At 36.8% G+C, this 19,285-nt stretch overlaps 1 protein-coding gene across 1 annotated transcript in view; it reads left to right on the top strand.

The window, feature by feature from the left end:
• GAS7 (growth arrest specific 7) overlaps nucleotides 1-19,285 on the top strand; it is a 269,235-nt gene that overhangs the window by 146,239 nt on the left and 103,711 nt on the right. Inside the window, exon 3 of the mRNA XM_051995544.1 lies at nucleotides 15,141-15,221. Coding sequence (XP_051851504.1) covers nucleotides 15,141-15,221 — 81 coding nt within the window. The remainder of the gene's footprint in view (nucleotides 1-15,140; nucleotides 15,222-19,285) is intronic.

Below are 19,285 nucleotides of genomic sequence, written 5' to 3'. Positions count from 1 at the left end.
TCCATTTTCCAGATTTCTTTTTTATAACAAATACTGGGGAATTCCCAGGACTTAGAGAAGGTTGTAAGTGTCCTTGGTCAAATTGCTCTTGCACTATATCTAGTAAGGCCTGAATTTTATCGCTTATTAAGGGCCACTGTTCTACCCACACTGGTGTATCAGTTTTCCACTGAATAGGAACTGGTGAGAGTGCTGGCAAGCCTTCAACAGCAGCCCTGCCTAAAAAGCTGAAGTACTTAATTATAATCCTATCTGCTGTAAAATTCTCTTCCCCACAGATTGATGGGGATTTTTTCAACCACAAAAGGAGTAAAAACTGCTGTTTCATTTTCAAATGTCTATTTCATAGGAGAAACACTAACTTCTGCTGCTATTGATCCTCCTACACCAGACATGTAGGTTCTGTCTTAACCTTTGGCTAGTGACTGGGCCAGCTGGCACCTTTAATAACTTTATGATCTGCACCCGTGCCTACCAATCCTTCTAACGGTATTCCATTCACATAAATAGTGAGCATAGGTTGGTCAACTGTCATAGCTGCAGTCTAAAACATTCCTGTACTCTGCTGCTTGAAGTCAGAATCTGGGCAACTATCATCAGATTTTCTATTAGGGGTATGTAACAGTAAGCCTGATGCTACTACTTCTCCTGGTTGATAAATTACAGGTTATCTACCTGTGTTAGTGACTGGGATATTAGCTACAACTTCTCTAGTTTCCCATATCAGGGTATGGATAAATCCTCAAGGTCAGGCAATAGTAGAGAGGAGAAACAGAGACATTAAGACACTGCTCCAAAAACAAAAGAAAGGGGGAGCCACGGGTAACCCTAGAGAACTTCTAAATTTAGTTCTCTATACCATTAATTTTTTAATCTTTGACAAAGATGCACTGGCTCCGGCAGACAGGTTTTATAACCCACCGGAAGGTCAGTGTCCAGTGCGAGTGGCCCCACTATCTTTAGATAATCGCCAGGTGATGTGGAGAGACCCAGAAAGTGGTGAATGGAAGGGACCAGATAGACTAACTGCTTGGGGGAGAGGATTTGCTTGCATCTCTACATGTGGAGAAGGAATCAGATGGGTGCCGACGAGCCGCATTCGCCTTGTCCATCGCAGAGAGATGGAGCAGACCCTTGAAACAAAGGAGAAGACCCAAGAAATATCGGGTGGTTCTGTTGCTGATTGTGCTCACCATTGAAAGAGCATAGCTGACAATGAGACTGTTAAAAGAACTTTTTAAAATCTTCAGGAATCATTGGATTAACACAAGATGAGACTGTTTCAGTTCTTGAAAAAACAGCAAGAATCATTGGATTCCTTAAGATGAAAAATTGTTGATGAGACTTTTGCAGTACTTCAGGGCTTACAGGAACTATTGGATTCCTGGCACATGAACTAATGGACAATGGATTCCTTATGGACTATTTCTAGGACTTATGGACATGTGTAAATTTTCAAGTTGATTCATGTTGTTACATTACTACTAGCCTGTGTTATATTGCTATGTGCTTATGTAAATTATGTATAATGCCTCCCATATTGATGGATTTATGTATACCATGTATATCTGTTACAAAGTAACACTGAACTTTTAGAAATTGTTAAGTACATATGTCCTTGGTTTTCTACAGAAAAGTAATTAGATTTAGGTGAATGGAAATTAATCGGAGAAAAACTGGGTGAATGCTATAGATCTAATTCAAACTCAATGCAGCATTAGAAAGAGAGGATCTTTTTAATAATAGAAATGGACCTGACTCAATTTCCAAAGACATAATTAATACATATAATGTAATACAATTAGCTATAAGAAGTTATTTAAGTGATAGAATGAAGAAAAGGAAAGTACAGGAGGAAGAAGTGCCAACTTTACTAGGTGAAAAGGAGGACGAATCAGATGAGAATGGAGTTAATTATAATTCTGAGTGTGATACTTCACAGCAGGAGGAATTAGGTGATTCCACATCTCATGACCCTCCCCCCTCAATTAAGCCTTCATGGGTGGAACAAGGGGGAGGGAGAGAGACAGAAACACAGTCAGCTTCTCCTGTAAAGCAGAATTTGATAAGATTAGAAAAAGCATTAATTAAAACAAAAAATGAAGGAGAAGATATATCTGATTTTACAAATGCATATCCTGTGATTGAAGAGCTCAACTCCTCAGGTCAAAAAGGGAGAAGATACACTCCTTTTAATTTGGAAAAAATTAAAGATTTGAAAAAGGGTTGCACTCTTTATGGGGCTACATCATCTTATGTGAAGATGTTACTCGATAATTTGTCTTATGAAATCTTAACCCCGAATGACTGGAAATCTATAGCAAGAACATGTCTAAAACCTGGACAAAATTTATTGTGGCTTTCGGAGTTTCATGAATTATGTAGGATTCAAGCCCAATGCAATAGGCAAACAGGAACTATTGGACAAATAAATCACTTTTGACCAACTAGCTGGTCAAGGTCGGTATGCAGAGAGTTCAGAACAGATTTATTATCCCATAACAGTATATGAGCAAATTTCTAAGGCTGCAATAAAAGCTTGGAGTTCTCTCCCTGGACAGAAAGATGGAAATAATGCTTTCACAAAAATAGAGCAAGGTCCCAATGAACCCTTTGCAGATTTTGTGGGACGTTTGCAAACAGCTGTGATAAGAACCATTGGAGATAATGCTGCCACAGAAATAATGACTAGACATTTGGCTAAGGAAAATGCCAATGAGGTTTGCAAAAGAATTATATGGGGGCTAGACAAAGATGCTCCTTTAGAAGAGATCATAAGACGCTGTGCCATAGTGGGCACAAATGCTTATTATGCCCAAACTATGATGAACATGGAAAGACAAGGTCCTTCTTGGCAAAGGAATTCTAGAGAAACTCATCGATGTTTTCAGTATGGAAAAGTTGGACATCTAAGAGCCCAATGTAGAAATGGAGATAAAGTGAGAAGACAGAGTGAGAGAAAACCCAAAACCCCATGTCCAAAATGTAACCGAGGCTTTCACTGGGCCTCTAAATGTATATTGACCCAGAGGAATGAGAGGCAGGACCCAGCTCCAAAGTATCAATCAAAGGACAGGTGGGGCATGATAGCAGCTGAGGTTACACCCAGAGAGACTTTAGAAATTCAGAACTCTGATGTCATCAACCAACAGAAAAGCAATCAGGATTACAGTTGAGAAGAATACAGGCCTTTTAAGACAACAAGGCAATATCCAGTGCAAAAGGCTCCAATGTAAGCGCTCTCAAGAGGTGAAATGGTCAAGCCTACTGTGCCTGGAGGCAAGGGATCCATAGGCAGGACAGGAACAGATTTCACCTCTCCAGGGGATATCTCAGTAGTCTCTACTGATACAACTCTGTTTTTCCTAATTGCAATCCCTTTTCCCCCAAAAGAGATATTCACTGTCATTTTACTAAAAATGAAAGAAAAGGAAAATAACATATCTAAGCTCCAACAGCTAGTTCTTCCTTGCTATGAGTAGTCTGTTAGCAATGAATGGGTGTTGGAATCTTTACAAACTGCTAACTAATTAGAGTTGATCTAATCTTACAAGAAGATGTTTTGGGCAGAACCTGAAACAAGGTACTAAGTAGAACTAATTAGTACAATGCTTGTGTTTGCACCTTTACTCATTGGAGTTCACAAGTATGCCAGCTTCACAAAGTAAACTTTGTAACTTTGGGAATTCATACCTCCCTTAAAGCTCTTAGGGCCAGAGAGCACTATGGGAGAAAACCCATAATCCCTCTCTCTCGTATCCCACAATTCATCCCTCTTGTATAAAAGAAACAGACAGAGGCTCTCGGTCAGATTTCAGCGGAATGACGCCAAAAGCCCTTTCTCCGAGGCAAGGCAGAATATTTTCCACTTGGCTGGCTGGTGGCAGAAGAAGAGTTTTCAGAGGAAGAAGCTACGAGTTGAGAGTTCAGTGGACAACCAGATTCATCTTCATCTCACACCACTGTGGCAGGTGGCTGGGCTCCTGCACACCCCCCACTGAGACCAAGCTGGTCTGAAAGACTCACCAGAAAGCTAGCCAACCCCCAAGTGAAGGAGACAAGAGATTCATTCCATCTTTGTGCTGGTTGGAGGCTGAAGAGGCAGAGGCAGAGGCTGAAGGATAAAACCTTTGGATTTGGAGACATTCGGAGGGAGCTCTTGGAACCAAGCAGAGAGATAGGCCTCTAAGCTAACCGGGCTATATTGGAGATAATAAAAGATCTGAACGTTTATCACCTGACTGTGTTTTGAGAAGAAAAAGCTCACCACAAATGGGAGTGATTTTAATTAATTGCTCAGCAAGTATTGATTAAGATGAATTTGTGCTGGACATTGTTCTTGATACTGAACAAAGAGAAAAATTAAATGGTCCCTGCCCTCAAGGTCTTATATTCTATCAGAGAAGCAATGCATACATACAAAATATTAAACATATAAAAATTATTTGAGAGACCACTAGCAGTGAAGGGGCACCAGGAAAGCCTTCATATTTGAGAAGAGCTTTCACTGAAACTATTTACTGTAAAGATTAGAAGGGAGTGATTTCTGTGCATTGGGGTCATCTTGAACAATGGCATTAAGTTGGGAGAGGTAGCTAGAATAGAAAGTGAGATGGGATAGAGGTTTAAATGCATAAATCAACCCACAAATTTCTCTGCCATCAACAAGGAAAAGCAGGTGGATTGCTGTGCCCCTTCTCCTCTTGTGGCTTGGCTTTGCATCTATTTTCCTCAATTAAAGTTTTAATTCCTACATTATTTCTTTTTTGCTTTCATAGAATGAACTCTATTTAAGTCATCTCTTTTATATCTTTATCTTTCAGGCACACTACATAGTCTTCATCTTAAACAGTTTGGGGTGCAGAAATTCTGATAATGGATTTTTCTGTAACTTTTCCTGAACTCTTAGGGACTTTGAGGTAGGGACACTCAGGAAGGGAGCAGGTAATATAAGTCTTCCTCATAACCCATTATAATAATATGCCACATGCAGCAATCCATGCATTATGTAACCATTTTAATTTTTTCATATCCATTACAAGAAATGATCTTAGTAAGGGGGGGTACATTCAGAAATGAAGGTAATATAAAAAATTAAGATGTATAATCTCCCTTCTCCAACAAATAAATATGGTACCATTTAAAAATTGTGCAGTTCTCTCCCATTGTTTAAACTTATACACCAAATCTTCCATCAGCAATAATTCATGTCCTGTTGATACCCAGATCTTCATTTAAATAAAAATGGACACAAATGGAAAAGAGTATTATTAAAGGGATTTCATTTGAAGTTAAGAAGACTTGCTGTGAAAGAGATATATCTTCTCTTTTCTGTTTCCTTATCTGTAGAGGAGGGGAAGGACTATGTGATCTCTAAGGTCCTTACTCATTATGATCCAAGGGAAGGAAAATCTTTAACATTCTTTTAAATGGCCAACATTGGCTCAAGAATATGAGGCGCTTGAATCAATGAATCATAAAATGTCAAGCTAGAAGGCACTCTAGAGATTCAAGTCCAGTGGCTATTTTTACAGCCAAGAATACAAGTTCAGAAAAGTGAAGTTATTTGCCCAAAGTCAGACAGCTTATTGGCAAAACCAGGACTAGAATGAAGTTCACATGAGTGAATCTCTTTTCCCTGCTTTATGTTTCTATTTGTTGGAAGATATTTAATAACCACCTGCTTCTGATCTTCTATTGTTTTCCCCTTTCAATCATACAAGGCTCATTATTTTTCCTCCTCATCCCAAATGCCTCCAAATGCTACTATTTTCACATTTTCTGAATGTCCTTTGAGATCCAGAATAGCTTTCTTGCCCAGAATCTCTTCTCAGATTTGTAAGTAAACAATCCAGCAATTGATTTGCTAAAGCTCCTTGTTGTTTTAGTCCTCAACCTTCTGCTCACTCTGCTTTTATAACACTATAATATAGCTTCCCCCAAAAAAATTGGTGTAAATTTGATTTGCTATGCACATGAAAAAACTTTTTTTCCTTCTATCCAAGGTTTCTATTTTTCTGCCTCTTACCTAATTTTGTCTTTCTTGCCAGTAAAATATTGGCATTTCAAATATTGACTTTCTAAATAGTTAGGAAACTATTAAATAGTTAAAAGAAAAACTGAAAATACGTAAGACCATTTGTAAAAATCAGGTACGATTATTTACAAGGTAGTCATTTATTTTGGAAAAATAATTAAGCCATCTTTTTTCACATTCCCTCCAATAGTCTTTTATCATGACACTCATTTTCTTGTTCTTCCTACAAATATATTTAATCTTGATATTTTTTAGTATTTTCACTGTCTATCCCTATAGAATTCTAAAATTCTCCTTCCTCATCTCTGTATCTTGGCTTTCCTGGCTTTCTTTAAGACTCGGATAAGGTCCCAACTTCTACAAGAAGTCTTTCCTGATCCTCTTTAATGTTAGTGCTTTCCTGTGCTGGTATGTCCAAACTGATTTTGTATATAGCTTTTTCCTTGTACATTGTTTGCATATTGTTTCTCCCATTTCCCCACAACCTTTTTCCTGTTTGTTGGGTTACAATGACTGCTTTGTCTTTCTTTGTATCCTCAGAATTTAGCACAGTGCCTGCCACATAATAGGTGATACTACCATAGTAGGCCTTGTCAACAGTATCTACTCTGGCCTCATTTCCTGAGAGTCAGATGTATTTCTTTCTTCTTCTTCTTTTTTTTTTTTTTTTAATAATTATAACTTTTTATTGGCAGAACCCATGCCAGGGTAATTTTTTATAACATTATCCTTTGCACTCACTTCTGTTCCAACTTTTCTCCTCCCTCCACCCCCTTCCCCAGATGGCAAGCAATCCTATACATGTTAACTATGTCACAGTATATCCTAGATACAATATATGTTTGCAGAATGGAACAGTTCTTTTGTTGCACAGGAAGAATTGGATTCAGAAGGTAAAAATAACCTGGGAAGAAAAACAAAAATGCAAATAGTTCACACTCATTTCCCAGTTTCTTTGAGTGTAGCTGCTTCTGTCCATCAATGATCAATTGAAACAGAGTTAGAGCTCTTTGTCAAAGAAATCCACTTCCATCAGAATACATCCTCATACAGTATCAGTTGTTGAAGTATATAATGATCTCCTGGTTCTGCTCATTTCACTTAGCATCAATTCATGAAAGTCTCTCCAAGCCTCTCTGTATTCATCCTGCTGGTCATTTCTTACAGAACAATAATATTCCATAACATTCATATACCACAATTTACCCAACCATTCTCCAAATGATGGGCATCCATTCAATTTCCAGTTTCTAGCCACTACAAACAGGGCTGCCACAAACATTTTGGCACATACAGTCCCTTTCCCTTCTTTAAGTATCTCTTTGGGGTATAAGCCCAGTAGTAGCACTGCTGGATCAAAGGGTATGCACAGTTTGATAACTTTTTGGACATAATTCCAGATTGCTCTCCAGAATGATTGGATTCGTTCACAACTCAGTGTCCCAGTTTTCCCGCATTTCCTCCAACATTCATCATTGTTTTTTCCTGGAGTCAGATATATTTCATTTCACTCTACCTCAATGTTTTCCATTATCCTTAAGGATGTTTCCTGGAGGTAACGAGGATGGGGGAAGAGTTATCTCAACACTCTGCCATTAGATCCATCTCCCACCAATGGCAGTTTCCAATTTTAGGGTCCCCTGCAATCCAGTTCCATTTTGATCATAAAACAGCTAAATTAACTTTATGAAGCTAAAAGAAATAAAATTAATTCAAAGGTATAAGTAGCAAAGATTAAGGTATCCCCTTAACACCTAGGAACATAATCTATCCTCTCTTTACCCCCAATAACAACTCATTTTTGTGGAAGGGAAAATGATTCAGTTCATAGTTTAGCTCAATTTTTATGTAGTAAAGTCTAATCCAATTCCAAGCCAGAGTCCTTGCCTTCTCCCAAAGCTTGCCTGCTCTGGCTAATTGACAAGAAAAGGAAAGGAGCCATGGGAACCTTGGAGGCTAACACAGATGGCTCCTTTCCTTTTCTTATGCATACTTTACTACCTGCACCTAGAACTGAAACAAAACAAAACAACCCCCCTCAAAAAAAAAAAAAAAAAAAAAAAAAAAACACCGTCTAATTCAGTTTTCAACACCACAGGTCACCTAGCCAGTTTGTTCATGGTGTCTATGACACAAATGTATGTGGCCTTCATTCTCTCTAGATAACATGGAAAAAAAAAAAAGTAACATGGAATACATTTGGCACTCTCTGTTCCAGCTATGTAACATCTCCAATCAACATGATAGAAAAACTCGGCATGTCTCCATTTTGTGTTACCTGAATATGGCAAAGCCCTGCCTTTCATAAGCAATTCCAAGTAAATGCCAGAGGGGGCTAACCCTCACCTTAAGCCCTTTTATACACTGAGCAAAATAATGGAAATCTATTTCTTATTTATTAACTAATCGAAGTACTCATAGCTCAGAAACACTGAAATGACCTGTACCTTAATGAATCTTATTATGATGATGATAGTTCTGAATAACAATAACAATACTAGCTCATATTTGTTATAATTTTATGCATTTTGTGTTTTTTTAAACCACTAGCCCAATTTGATGACCCATAATTTTAAAAAGTTAAAATGAGACATATCGATGAAACAACTATTTTCTAAAAAACAAAAACAAACAAACAACAAAAAAAGATATTTTATAATATTTTTATTTATCAAGTAAATACTTATTTTGTACCAGATCATTGAGTTTCATGTAGCTAAGTTCTTATCTGACTACTTTTATAATCTAATGATTATTTGTAATAATCATATGACTATAGGTCAGATTAAGAAACTCAGGCATAGTCACTTGTTCAAATTCTTTCAGTTATTGGAGAAAGGTTTGTTTCTCTTGTCTGTAGAACTTACAGTCTTAGAGAATTTGTCATGACATTGAGAAATTATGTCTTGCCCATGAATCATATAGTTAGTATATGTCAGAGACAGGACTTATACTCAAGAAAACCAAATTTTCCCACAAATTTTCACTTCTAGAAATCTACATCACTAAACTAAGGGATTCTGTTTATCTGCTGCCTAATATTTCCTTGAGCACATCATTTTAGTTATTTGAGATTCTTGTTTCCTTATCTATAAAATGAAGGTAATATTACTTGTCTTACTAGTATACTTATTTATATTTACTATATATATAAGTTAATCTAACACAAGTTTATTTGTTGTTTTTTTCTTAAAAAGTGCTTTGAATAATTCAAAATAATCAGTAAATGTGAGCTAATATCTTTATATTCCTCTTAGTATCTTGGTATTAAAGTTCTTTTACTTTAGCAAATCAATCCTTATTATCTGTAGATTGAGATATTTCCCTTACCCATCTCACAGGATTTTGTAGATTAAAGGAGATCATGAGATCATAAATTTAAAACTGGAACAGCCCTCAGAGGTCATATAGTCCAGTTCCCAATCTTTATCCCCTATTGTACAAAGAAATTGGAGGCCTGCCAAATTTGAGTTACTTAAGTCGTACAAAGAATAAGCAGTTAAAGTGGGATAAGGTATCTAAATGTGGTAAACTATAAAGCATCACATAAGTTATATAAAGGCATGTGGTAAACTATAAAACATCATATAATTTATCATGATTTTTTTGCATGTGTAGAAGGAAAGCAAAGTGAAAATAAATAAATAATAGATATTCTGGCAAGATTTAGATTCAAATTCATAGTACTTAGGGTCCACCAAGTTAATTTACATCAAAGCTGGAGGTATCATAAGATATCCATCATTACTTATTTTCTGAAAATGCTAATTATTGATTTTCTCCTTGCTTTATCAAGTTCAAAGTAATTAAATTTTATCAGGCTCTGTGATAATGGGATTTACTTCTATTCTATCAAAGCTGCTCTAAAAATGCAATTAATTAATTATTTTAAGGCTAGCATCTCAGAATAGGTTGGAGATAGAAAGCCGTATTACCTAGAATAAATTATTATTATTATTTAGGCATTTTATGGTATTGGCAGTTATTGTAGGAAAAGATTATTTCCTGTTTCCTTATGTTGGCAGTGTTTTAGGAGTCAAAATTATCAGATTTGAAGTCATAGAACCTGGTTTTAACCCACTACTTATTACTTATATAACTTTAGGCAAGAATTAGGCATTTTTTCTTCATATATAAAATTTTTATTTACAAATGAGGAGAGGTAAGAATAGCATGGCAGCCCAAGTCTTTCCAGGAAAGGATAGCCCTTTTACTTTCACTTGTGCCCCAGAATACAGCATTGTGGTTTGTTTATATTTGTATCCAGGAAACTTCAGCTCTAGATTAGGTCCCACATGAATTATCAAAGTTTCATTAATATCTTATTTCATTCAATATTCAATATTTATTCAGTGTACTCATAGTTATTTGTTACCTATTTCATTCAATATTCAGTATTTATTCCATGTACTCAATATTTATTTGTTACCTATGAAGGATATAAATGTGATATAAATGTTTTACTACTACAACAGTAGTAGTAGTAGTCGGAGTAGTAGTAGTAGCAAGGCAATAGTAATGGTGATGGCAGCAATAGTAGTAGCAGTAATAGCAGCAACAATAATAATGGTTGTAGCTGTGTTTGGAGGTCTGGTCCTAGACTCAGAAGATCTACGTTCAAGTTCTGCTTCTCTAAGCTGGTCCTCTCTGGATTTAGTCTTGAGTTCTGTGGGATCTTCCCAAATCTGTACATGATGGGTATCACCAAGAGACATCTTTGTTCTGTGATGAGGCTCCTGAGTTGTATTTTTGTGCAGAATAATAAATCACATTTATATATAAAGCTTTATAGTTTACAAAGAAATTTTCTCATATAATCCTCTTTGAACCTTTCAAAAACCTTGTCAAATTTGTATTGCTGTTGTTTAGTCATTCTTGGTCATATCCAACTCTTCATGACCTCGTTGGGGATGTTCTTAGCAAAGATACTAGAGAAGTTTGCCATTTCCTTCTTCAGCTCATTTTACAGGTGAAGAAACTGAGGGAAATAGGATGACATGCTAATTGTCCAGGGTCTAGTATCTAGCAAGTATTTGAGGCTAAATTTGAACTCAGAAAGATGAATCTCCCTGATTTTGTCAGTTCCTTCTCTAATGGATTAAGGCAGATAGAGATTAAATGACTTCCCAGAGTAACATAACTACTAAGTGTCTGAATCTGCCTTTGAACTCAGATCTTCCTGACTCTAGGCCCAGTGGAGGCCCAATATCTGTTGAGCCATCTACCTGCCTTCAATATTCTTAACATTATATACAATGTCGGAGAGAAGATATTGACTGTGTCATTATATCATTTGTTGCCTAATGGGGAACACAAAATAATTAGAAAAAATGTAAATGGGGAGAATTAAAGAAATGGATAGTGTCTTATGGGCTGGGCTAGGCTAAAATAAGCTTAGTTTAGCTTAGAAAGAAGGTCTAAGCTTGGCTTTAACACATGAAATGAAGATAAGTAAACTCACAATAGTTTTTCTAGTGCTGTTCCTCTCTCCTTGAATAGAAACCTAGAGATTCAAGGCAGGACTGATGAAGATGGCATTATTTTAAAATTAGGCATCAGGGATTCATGGAAGCTAAAGACACATATTTGCCACATGTAATTTTTAGAGAGATCATCTATCTAAGAGGAGATGTCATGTGGCAGGAGAACCCAGTCTAGCCTGGAGGAGACTGAAGGCTAGAAATAGAGATTAGAAAATTACTGGTATAATAGTGTAAAATTCTTATAAATTGCTTTGTGGAGTGTGGAGAGAGAAGAGCAGGAAGTGCTGTTGATTAAGCCTTTAATCCTCTTGTTAAAGGCTCTTACTTTGAACTTCCATTCTGAAGTGAAAGAAACAGCTGAAACAGTATATATGAAGATAAATAAGTAGTTATATTTCACAACTACTTACGGATTCTGTGAGAAAGGACATTTACATTCTAGCAATTTGTCTGGAACCTGGCCTCCTTTCATAGAGCACAGACCAACTATATCCATTGGAGTTTGGCCAAGAAGGGGGTGGGACAACCTGTTGGGTGAGTTAACGATTTCTGTAACAGAATGGAGAAAGGCAGGGACTGTGCATCTGATAGGACTGATAGGTCTATGTGAAGGAGAGCTTGAAATACCAGCCTAGACATATTACAGAGTGTGAGAAATACCAAGGGAGGTAGAACAGCAGAATGGTTGGAGAAAGACAAACCAACTCACTCAGATACTGGATAGGCTGAAAGGTGTATATAGCTGAACTGAAAAGGACAAAGAAAAAGAGAAGGGGACGTTATCTTCATTCTCGGATGAATATGTCAAGATAAACAGTTCTTATCCTGCAATTTTCCTGGGATACCAGCTCTAGAGTAAGATTTCATTGCTTTGTCCCTTTCTCTGAAATTCTAATGAACTACTTTGGATAGGTCCTTAACCTTCAGAGGTTTCTCTATAAATACTGTTGCTACTTAAGGGATTTTTTGCAGCTAGGAATATAATCCAGATGTGTTTCTTCCCTCCTCCCTTTCTAGTCCTGGAAAGGACCTGGGGAAATTATGGAGCCATCAAAGGAAAAACATTGAGTTTCTGGGCTGCAATGATGAAAGTCTCAGTAATAGTCTCTGATCTCATGGCTATGCAAAGCTCTCCTTTTTAGGGTGTGCTTGGCTCTCTTGCTTTCAGTAGATGGAGCCAAAAAGTGAATTGAAGTTGTCATTCCAGAAAAAGATGTTTCCATGTAAACTGGGTGTGGGGATGAGAGGAAGGGAATGGGAGGGACTACTATTTGGCAATTTAACCTGTTCTTCTGGAGGGTTACAGGCCAAGAAATTAACTTCATGAATTGAGCCTTCACCAATATCTAGAATGACCAAGGATTCAAATGCTACTCTAGATGCTGCTGACTTCAGCATCTATTCTCACCCACTCTAGTATTACCAAGGCAAAAACACATTTCTGCCTTAATATTAACCTCAGTTCCTATTGTGTGGGTGGTATGGTCAAGTAGAAGATATATAACTGGCCTCTTTGCCGGTGATATAAGCCAGATATGTTGCTCTCCTAACTTCAAAATTAAAGTTGCATTCAAGGACATTTTTAGACTATTAGGATTAATTCTAGTCCTCAATTTATGATAGAGCCTTGTTTTATATCATTGTGGTATAGTTGTGACCAGATAAGAAATGAGGAATTTAGAGTCCTTCTATTGCACTAGATCCTTCTTCTTAGAAGTTTTGAAGTAGGATAATAGTTATTAGTGACACAACTCTTGATTTCCATTTTAATATTATTAGCATTCATAGTACTTTGACAAAGTTCTTAAAATTATGCTATTTTTTAATCCTCACAGCATTTCCTAGAGGTAGGTACTAATATGATCTCCATTTTAAAAGATGAGGTGACTGAGGTTGAAAGTTAAGTTACTTGTGTAAAAGAGTCACATAGCTAGGAAATATCAGAATCTTTAGATCTCAGGCTTTTAGGATTCAAAATATTGTACCTCCTGTACTGTCTAGTTCATATATATATTCTTCATTATATCTTCAACTGAAGTTTGAGCAGAGATGAGTAGTGCTTAGATAGAAGCAGCTTCTCACAGTAGATGGAAGTGACTAAAATTCAAGGAGTCAGAAGGGAGAGGAGAGGGCAGAAGATAGAGAGCAGTAGATGGGGATCTAAAAGTAGAGAAAGTTAGTGGAGTATAGTAAAAAGAGACTTAGCAGATCAAAGGAGCAAGTTTTTCAGTTCTAGCTTTGCCACTTTTGACTTTAGACAAAACATTCCACATCTAACAGTCTCCTATTTGTAAAATGAGAGAGGTGAATTAAGTTATTTACTGACATTCCATGATTCTAAGATTTTAGGTCTCTAAGGTTTAAATCAGTAGATCTCCAAGTATGTTATCATCTTAAATATGCTTAGTCATTCATTAAGTAACTACTATGTTCTAGTCACTGTGCTCTGGGAATACAAAAAAAGACAAAAGACAGTCCCTACTCAAAAAGCTCACAGTCTAATATGAGACAACATACAAGCAACTGTTTGTAGTCCTTTGTTCTTGAAGAGGAACAAAATAATAGCACTGTTAGAATCAAGTTACAATGTGTCCATCTATGGCTGATTAGACCAATATGAGCTTGGAATCCTCTACCATAGATTGAGCACAAATAGTCCATATGAACATTTGGAGTAGATTCTCTAACTTTGACCTACTTCAATTCTGTTTTGCTCATAGAGCACAGTATCTTATCTGCTAAGGGCTTGACATGCTAGGTGGTCCTGTGCCAGTGTCTCCTATACCATGCAAGAATTCTAAAGTTCATGAGAGACTTTGAGAGTTATGCTTATATTGGTTTTTCTGACTATCACGTGAGTGTTTGCCCTGTTTGAGATCTCCATAAAGCAGTCTTTTTGACAAGCTTATGTTTGGCATTTTTAAAATGTGGCCAGCCCAATGGAGTTGTACTCTCTATGGTAGTTTGAATGCTTGGCAGTTCGGTTCCAGAAAGGGCCTCAGTGTCTGGTATCTTATCCTGACAAAAACAAGTTACATACAAATGTTTATTGACTGATGCAGAATACATATGAAATAATCAAGAGGGAAAGTATTTGTATTAAAAGAAGATCAGGAAAGCTTTCTTGTGAAAGGTGAAGAGAGAGTGCATTCCAGGCACAGCAAATGCTTGGAATCAGGTTTCTTGTTTGAGAAAAGCAATAGAGGCTAATCTCATTGGATTGAAGAGTACTGGGCTGGAGGAGCTTCCTTTTTTCCTTCCTTCCTTCCTTCCTTCCTTCCTTCCTTCCTTCCTTCCTTCTTTCCTTCCTTCCAGACTGAGTTTGGAAATCTCAAGCCTATAATAAATACCTCCTTCTCTTTCACAATATTGCAAATGAATTCTAGTCTTCTGGCCTTCAAATAGGTAGGTCTTTCCCTATCCTCTGACTCTATGAACATGAGGGAGAGAAAAGTGGATAGAATCTTTCCATGCCCCTTGGTTTTCTGGACCCCCCCCCTTCCAAAATGATATATCCCTGTTAAGCCTCAAAACATCTCTCTATTTGGGCTTCTTCCTTCTTGTATTTGCTATCTCTCATTCTGTCCTTTGACACTCACAATGCTGTTCTCTTTGATTAGAGACTACATGGGAGCGGCCCAACGGTTCTTCTCGGACCCCATCAAGCTCTGGCCCTCAGAAGAACTTTCAGCCTACAGCAGGTACTGTCTACTTGCCATCTCCTAGCAAGCAGATCACAACCTTAGTTCCTCATTAGAAAGCTCAAAATAATTAATTCCAGCTTCTGAAACTGATATAAAGGTTTGCCCAAATTCTCAGATATGGTTGATCTAATCTAAGTATTTAAAGTAATGGTCATAAATAGGGAGCAAAGACTGAGCATAGTCTCATGGTCCTAATAAACTATAGAAGATTTTAGCCTTTTACTATAGTACAGAAGGCAACTATGATAGTTTTTAAATTCTAATGGAATTAAACTAATAAGAAATGCCATGAGGTCTGGTGCTAGAGCGGCTTCATTTTATGTAAAGTTTGATCAAACTGATGAATGTCACATTATTTAAAGGTTGTCATTAAGGAGAAAAAAATGGTGGAGGTTGAGGGAGAGGGGCAAGATCAGTGAAAGAGGAGTGGCAAACAGAAGTCATTTATGATTTCCCATAGTATTACATTTGATGCAGAGATGTAAAGTCCAGACTAGCTTTCTGGAGATCTCTGGATGGGCCTTCGTCTTAGGTGGAGAAGTGATAAAGGCAGGAAAACCACTATGAGGATGTTCAAGGATGGAGTCTCTCTATTTCAAGTCCTCTTAGCCCTTAAATACCTTAGTACAATTACATGACTATAGCACACTGAGCATGTGCCACTTGTAGAACCATTACATTACCATATCAAACTAAATATATGCCAACTGGAGTGATTACATCATTATGTCACACTAAGTATATGTGAACTAGAGAACCATTATCTCATCAGTCATCCTGAGTAAACACCCTGCTATAAGTATCCTTGCTTCAAATATACCTTACCCAAAGTTCCCCCACTATCTGTAGCCCTCTACACAGAGCCTATCACAAAAATGGACTCTGTAGTCTAAGACACAGAAAGTGACATTTATATAATTATTATTGGCTGTGTAAAAATTGGATTGTATATAAGTTGTGTTTCTGTAGGTTTTTGGGGATAAAAAACAGTTGTGGAAGTTGTTGAGAGGACTGTGAAATATGATCTTTTTCCTGGCTTATTCAATGTTAGACAGATGCTAATCTGAAAAAGAAAAAAGACCTTTTTTTTTTCAGATATTATAATTACAAAATACAGCTGGAGGCATTGAATCATATCAATATTGATGTTTTCACTAGAATAGAAACCAAAAGACACTATAAACTTGTTGTTGTAGTTGTTTGTCCGAGGCTCTAAGTGCAGGAAGTTCAACTCTAGTCTTTAGCCCCACATATAAATCACAGTGGAATAATCAGAACAGATCAAGATCAAAAGGGAGTTGGGTTGCTCTGAATCTGCAAAACCTCCTAGTAGGCTAATAATCAGTTCATCAACAGTTTTCTGCAACTCAGCTATACCTAACAGACCCAATTTGAACAGCTTAGACCAGGAGGTTAGTGAATAGTCTTTCTCCAGAGGATACTACTTTAGAAGTACTGAAAACTTTTAACACCCTTCCCTTCCCTGCACTGAGCAGTGAAAAGCAGCAAAAGGCCAGATATCCCAGCTAGAGGTGAATAGAGCCCAATATTAATTTAAAGTTAAAAACTCAAGAAATAGCCTAGATAAATGAGCAGAATATGAACCTGACTGTAAAGGACTATTCTGGTGATGGTGAAGACAATGATTTCAAAACATGTATAAGCAAGATTTCAGAGGAAAATTCAGTCTGGATACAAGCCCAATAAAAATTCCAGAAAGTAAAAGATTTTTTTTTTATATATTAAATAACTTTTTATTGACAGAACCCATGCCAGGATAATTTTTTACAACATTATCCCTTGCACTCACTTCTGTTCCAACTTTTCCCCTCCCTTCCTCCATTCCCTCAATCAGATGGCAAGCAGTCCTATACAGGTTAAATATGGCACAGATGGTAGAAATAACCCGGAAAGAAAAACAAAAATGCAAACAGTTTATATTCCTTTCCCAGTGTTCTTTCTTTGAGTGTAGTTGCTTCTGTCCAACATTGATCAATTGAAACTGAGTTAGAACTTTTTGTCAAAGAAATCCACTTCCATCAGAATACATTCTCATACAGTATCATTGTTGAAGTATGTAATGATCTCCTGGTTCTGCTCATTTCATTTAACATCAGTTCATGTAAGTATCTCCAAGCCTCTCTGTATTCATCCTGCTGGTCATTTCTTACAGAACAATAATATTCCATAACATTCATATACCACAATTTACCCAACCATTCTCCAAATGATGGGCATCCATTCATTTTCCAGTTTCTAGCCACTACAAACAGGGCTGCCACAAATATTTTGGCACGTACAGGTCCCTTTCCCTTCTTTAGTATCTTTTTAGGGTATAAGCCCAATAATAGCACTGCTGGATCAAAGGGTATACACAGTTTGATAACTTTTTGCACATAATTCCAGATTGCTCTCCAGAATGGTTGGATTCATTCACAACTCTACCAACAATGCATCAGTGTCCCAGTTTTCCCGCATCCCCTCCAACATTCATCATTATTTTTTCCTGTCATCTTAGCCAATCTGACAGGTATGTAGTGGTATCTCAGAGTTGTCTTAATTTGCATTTCTCTGATCAATAGTGATTTGGAACACTCTTTCATAGGAGTGGAAATAGTTTCAATTTCATCATCTGAAAATTGTCTGTTCATATCCTTTGACTATTTATCAATTGGAGAATGGCTTGATTTCTTATAAATTAGAGTCAATTCTCTATATATTTTGGAAATGAGGCCTTTACCAGAACCTTTAACTGTGAAGATGTTTTCCCAGTTTGTTGCTTCCCTTCAAATCTTGTTTGCATTAGTTTTGTTTGTACAAAGGCTTTGTAATTTGATGTAATCAAAATTTTCTATTTTGTGATCAATAATGGTCTCTAGTTCATCTCTGGTCACAAATTTCTTCCTCCTCTATAAATCTGAGAGATAAACTATCCTATGTTCCTCTAATTTATTTATAATCTCATTCTTTATGCCTGAATCATGGACCCATTTTGATCTTATCTTGGTATACGGTGTTAAGTGTGGGCCCACCAATCATTTTTTAATATGAGATTATTTAGTTTCCAATTATTTTTTGGTCTATTTTCTTCTGGATTTTTATTGAATGTAATTTTCATTGCATTGTGATCTGAAAAGGATGCATTTACTATTTCTGTCTTACTGCATTTGAATTTGAGGTTTTTATGTCCTAATATATGGTCAATTTTTGTATAGGTTCCATGAACTGCTGAAAAGAAAGTGTACTCCTTTCTGTCTCCATTTAGTTTTCTCCAGAGAGCTATCATATCTAACTTTTCTTGTATTCTATTTACCTCTTTGACTTCTTTCTTATTTATTTCGTGGTTTGATTTATCTAATTCTGAGAGTGCAAGGTTGAGATCTCCCACTATTATAGTTTTGCTTCTATTTCTTCTTGCAGCTTTCTTAATTTCTCTTTTAAGAATTTAGATGCTATACCACTTGGTGCATATATGTTTAATATTGATATTGCTTCATTATCTATGCTACCCTTTAGCAAGATATAGTGTCCTTCCTTATCTCTTTTAATTAGATCAATTTTTGCTTTTGCTTAATCTGAGATCAGGATGGCTACCCTTGCTTTTTTGACTTCACCTGAAGCATAGTAGATTCTGCTCCAACCTTTTACCTTTACTCTATATGTTTTGCCCTTCTTCAAGTATGTTTACTGTAAACAACATATTGTAGGATTCTGGCTTTTAATCCAGTCTGCTAATCACTTCCTCTTTATGGGGGAGTTTACCCCATTCATATTTATGGTTAAAATTAGTAATTCTGTATTACTTGCCATCTGGTTAACCCCTACTTATGCTTTTCTCCTTCCCTTCCTCCTTACTCCCCTCCCCAGTATTAAACTTGTGAGCACCACTTGCTTCTCAAAGCCCTCCCTTTTTAGTATCCCTCCCCCCCCCCCACGTTAGAGTTCCTCCCCATCTTACCCTCTTTCCTCACAATTTCTGTATTCCCTTCTGCTTAGCTTACTCGTTCCCTTTTCACTTTTCCCCTCCCACTCTTCAATGAGGTGGGAGAAGTTTTACCATA

This window comes from Antechinus flavipes, chromosome 4, assembly GCF_016432865.1.
Source record: "Antechinus flavipes isolate AdamAnt ecotype Samford, QLD, Australia chromosome 4, AdamAnt_v2, whole genome shotgun sequence".
In the NCBI taxonomy this organism is placed as follows: Eukaryota; Metazoa; Chordata; class Mammalia; order Dasyuromorphia; family Dasyuridae; genus Antechinus; species Antechinus flavipes.
Note: the sequence above shows the minus strand (reverse complement) of the source record. Positions and strands in the feature narration are given on the sequence as shown.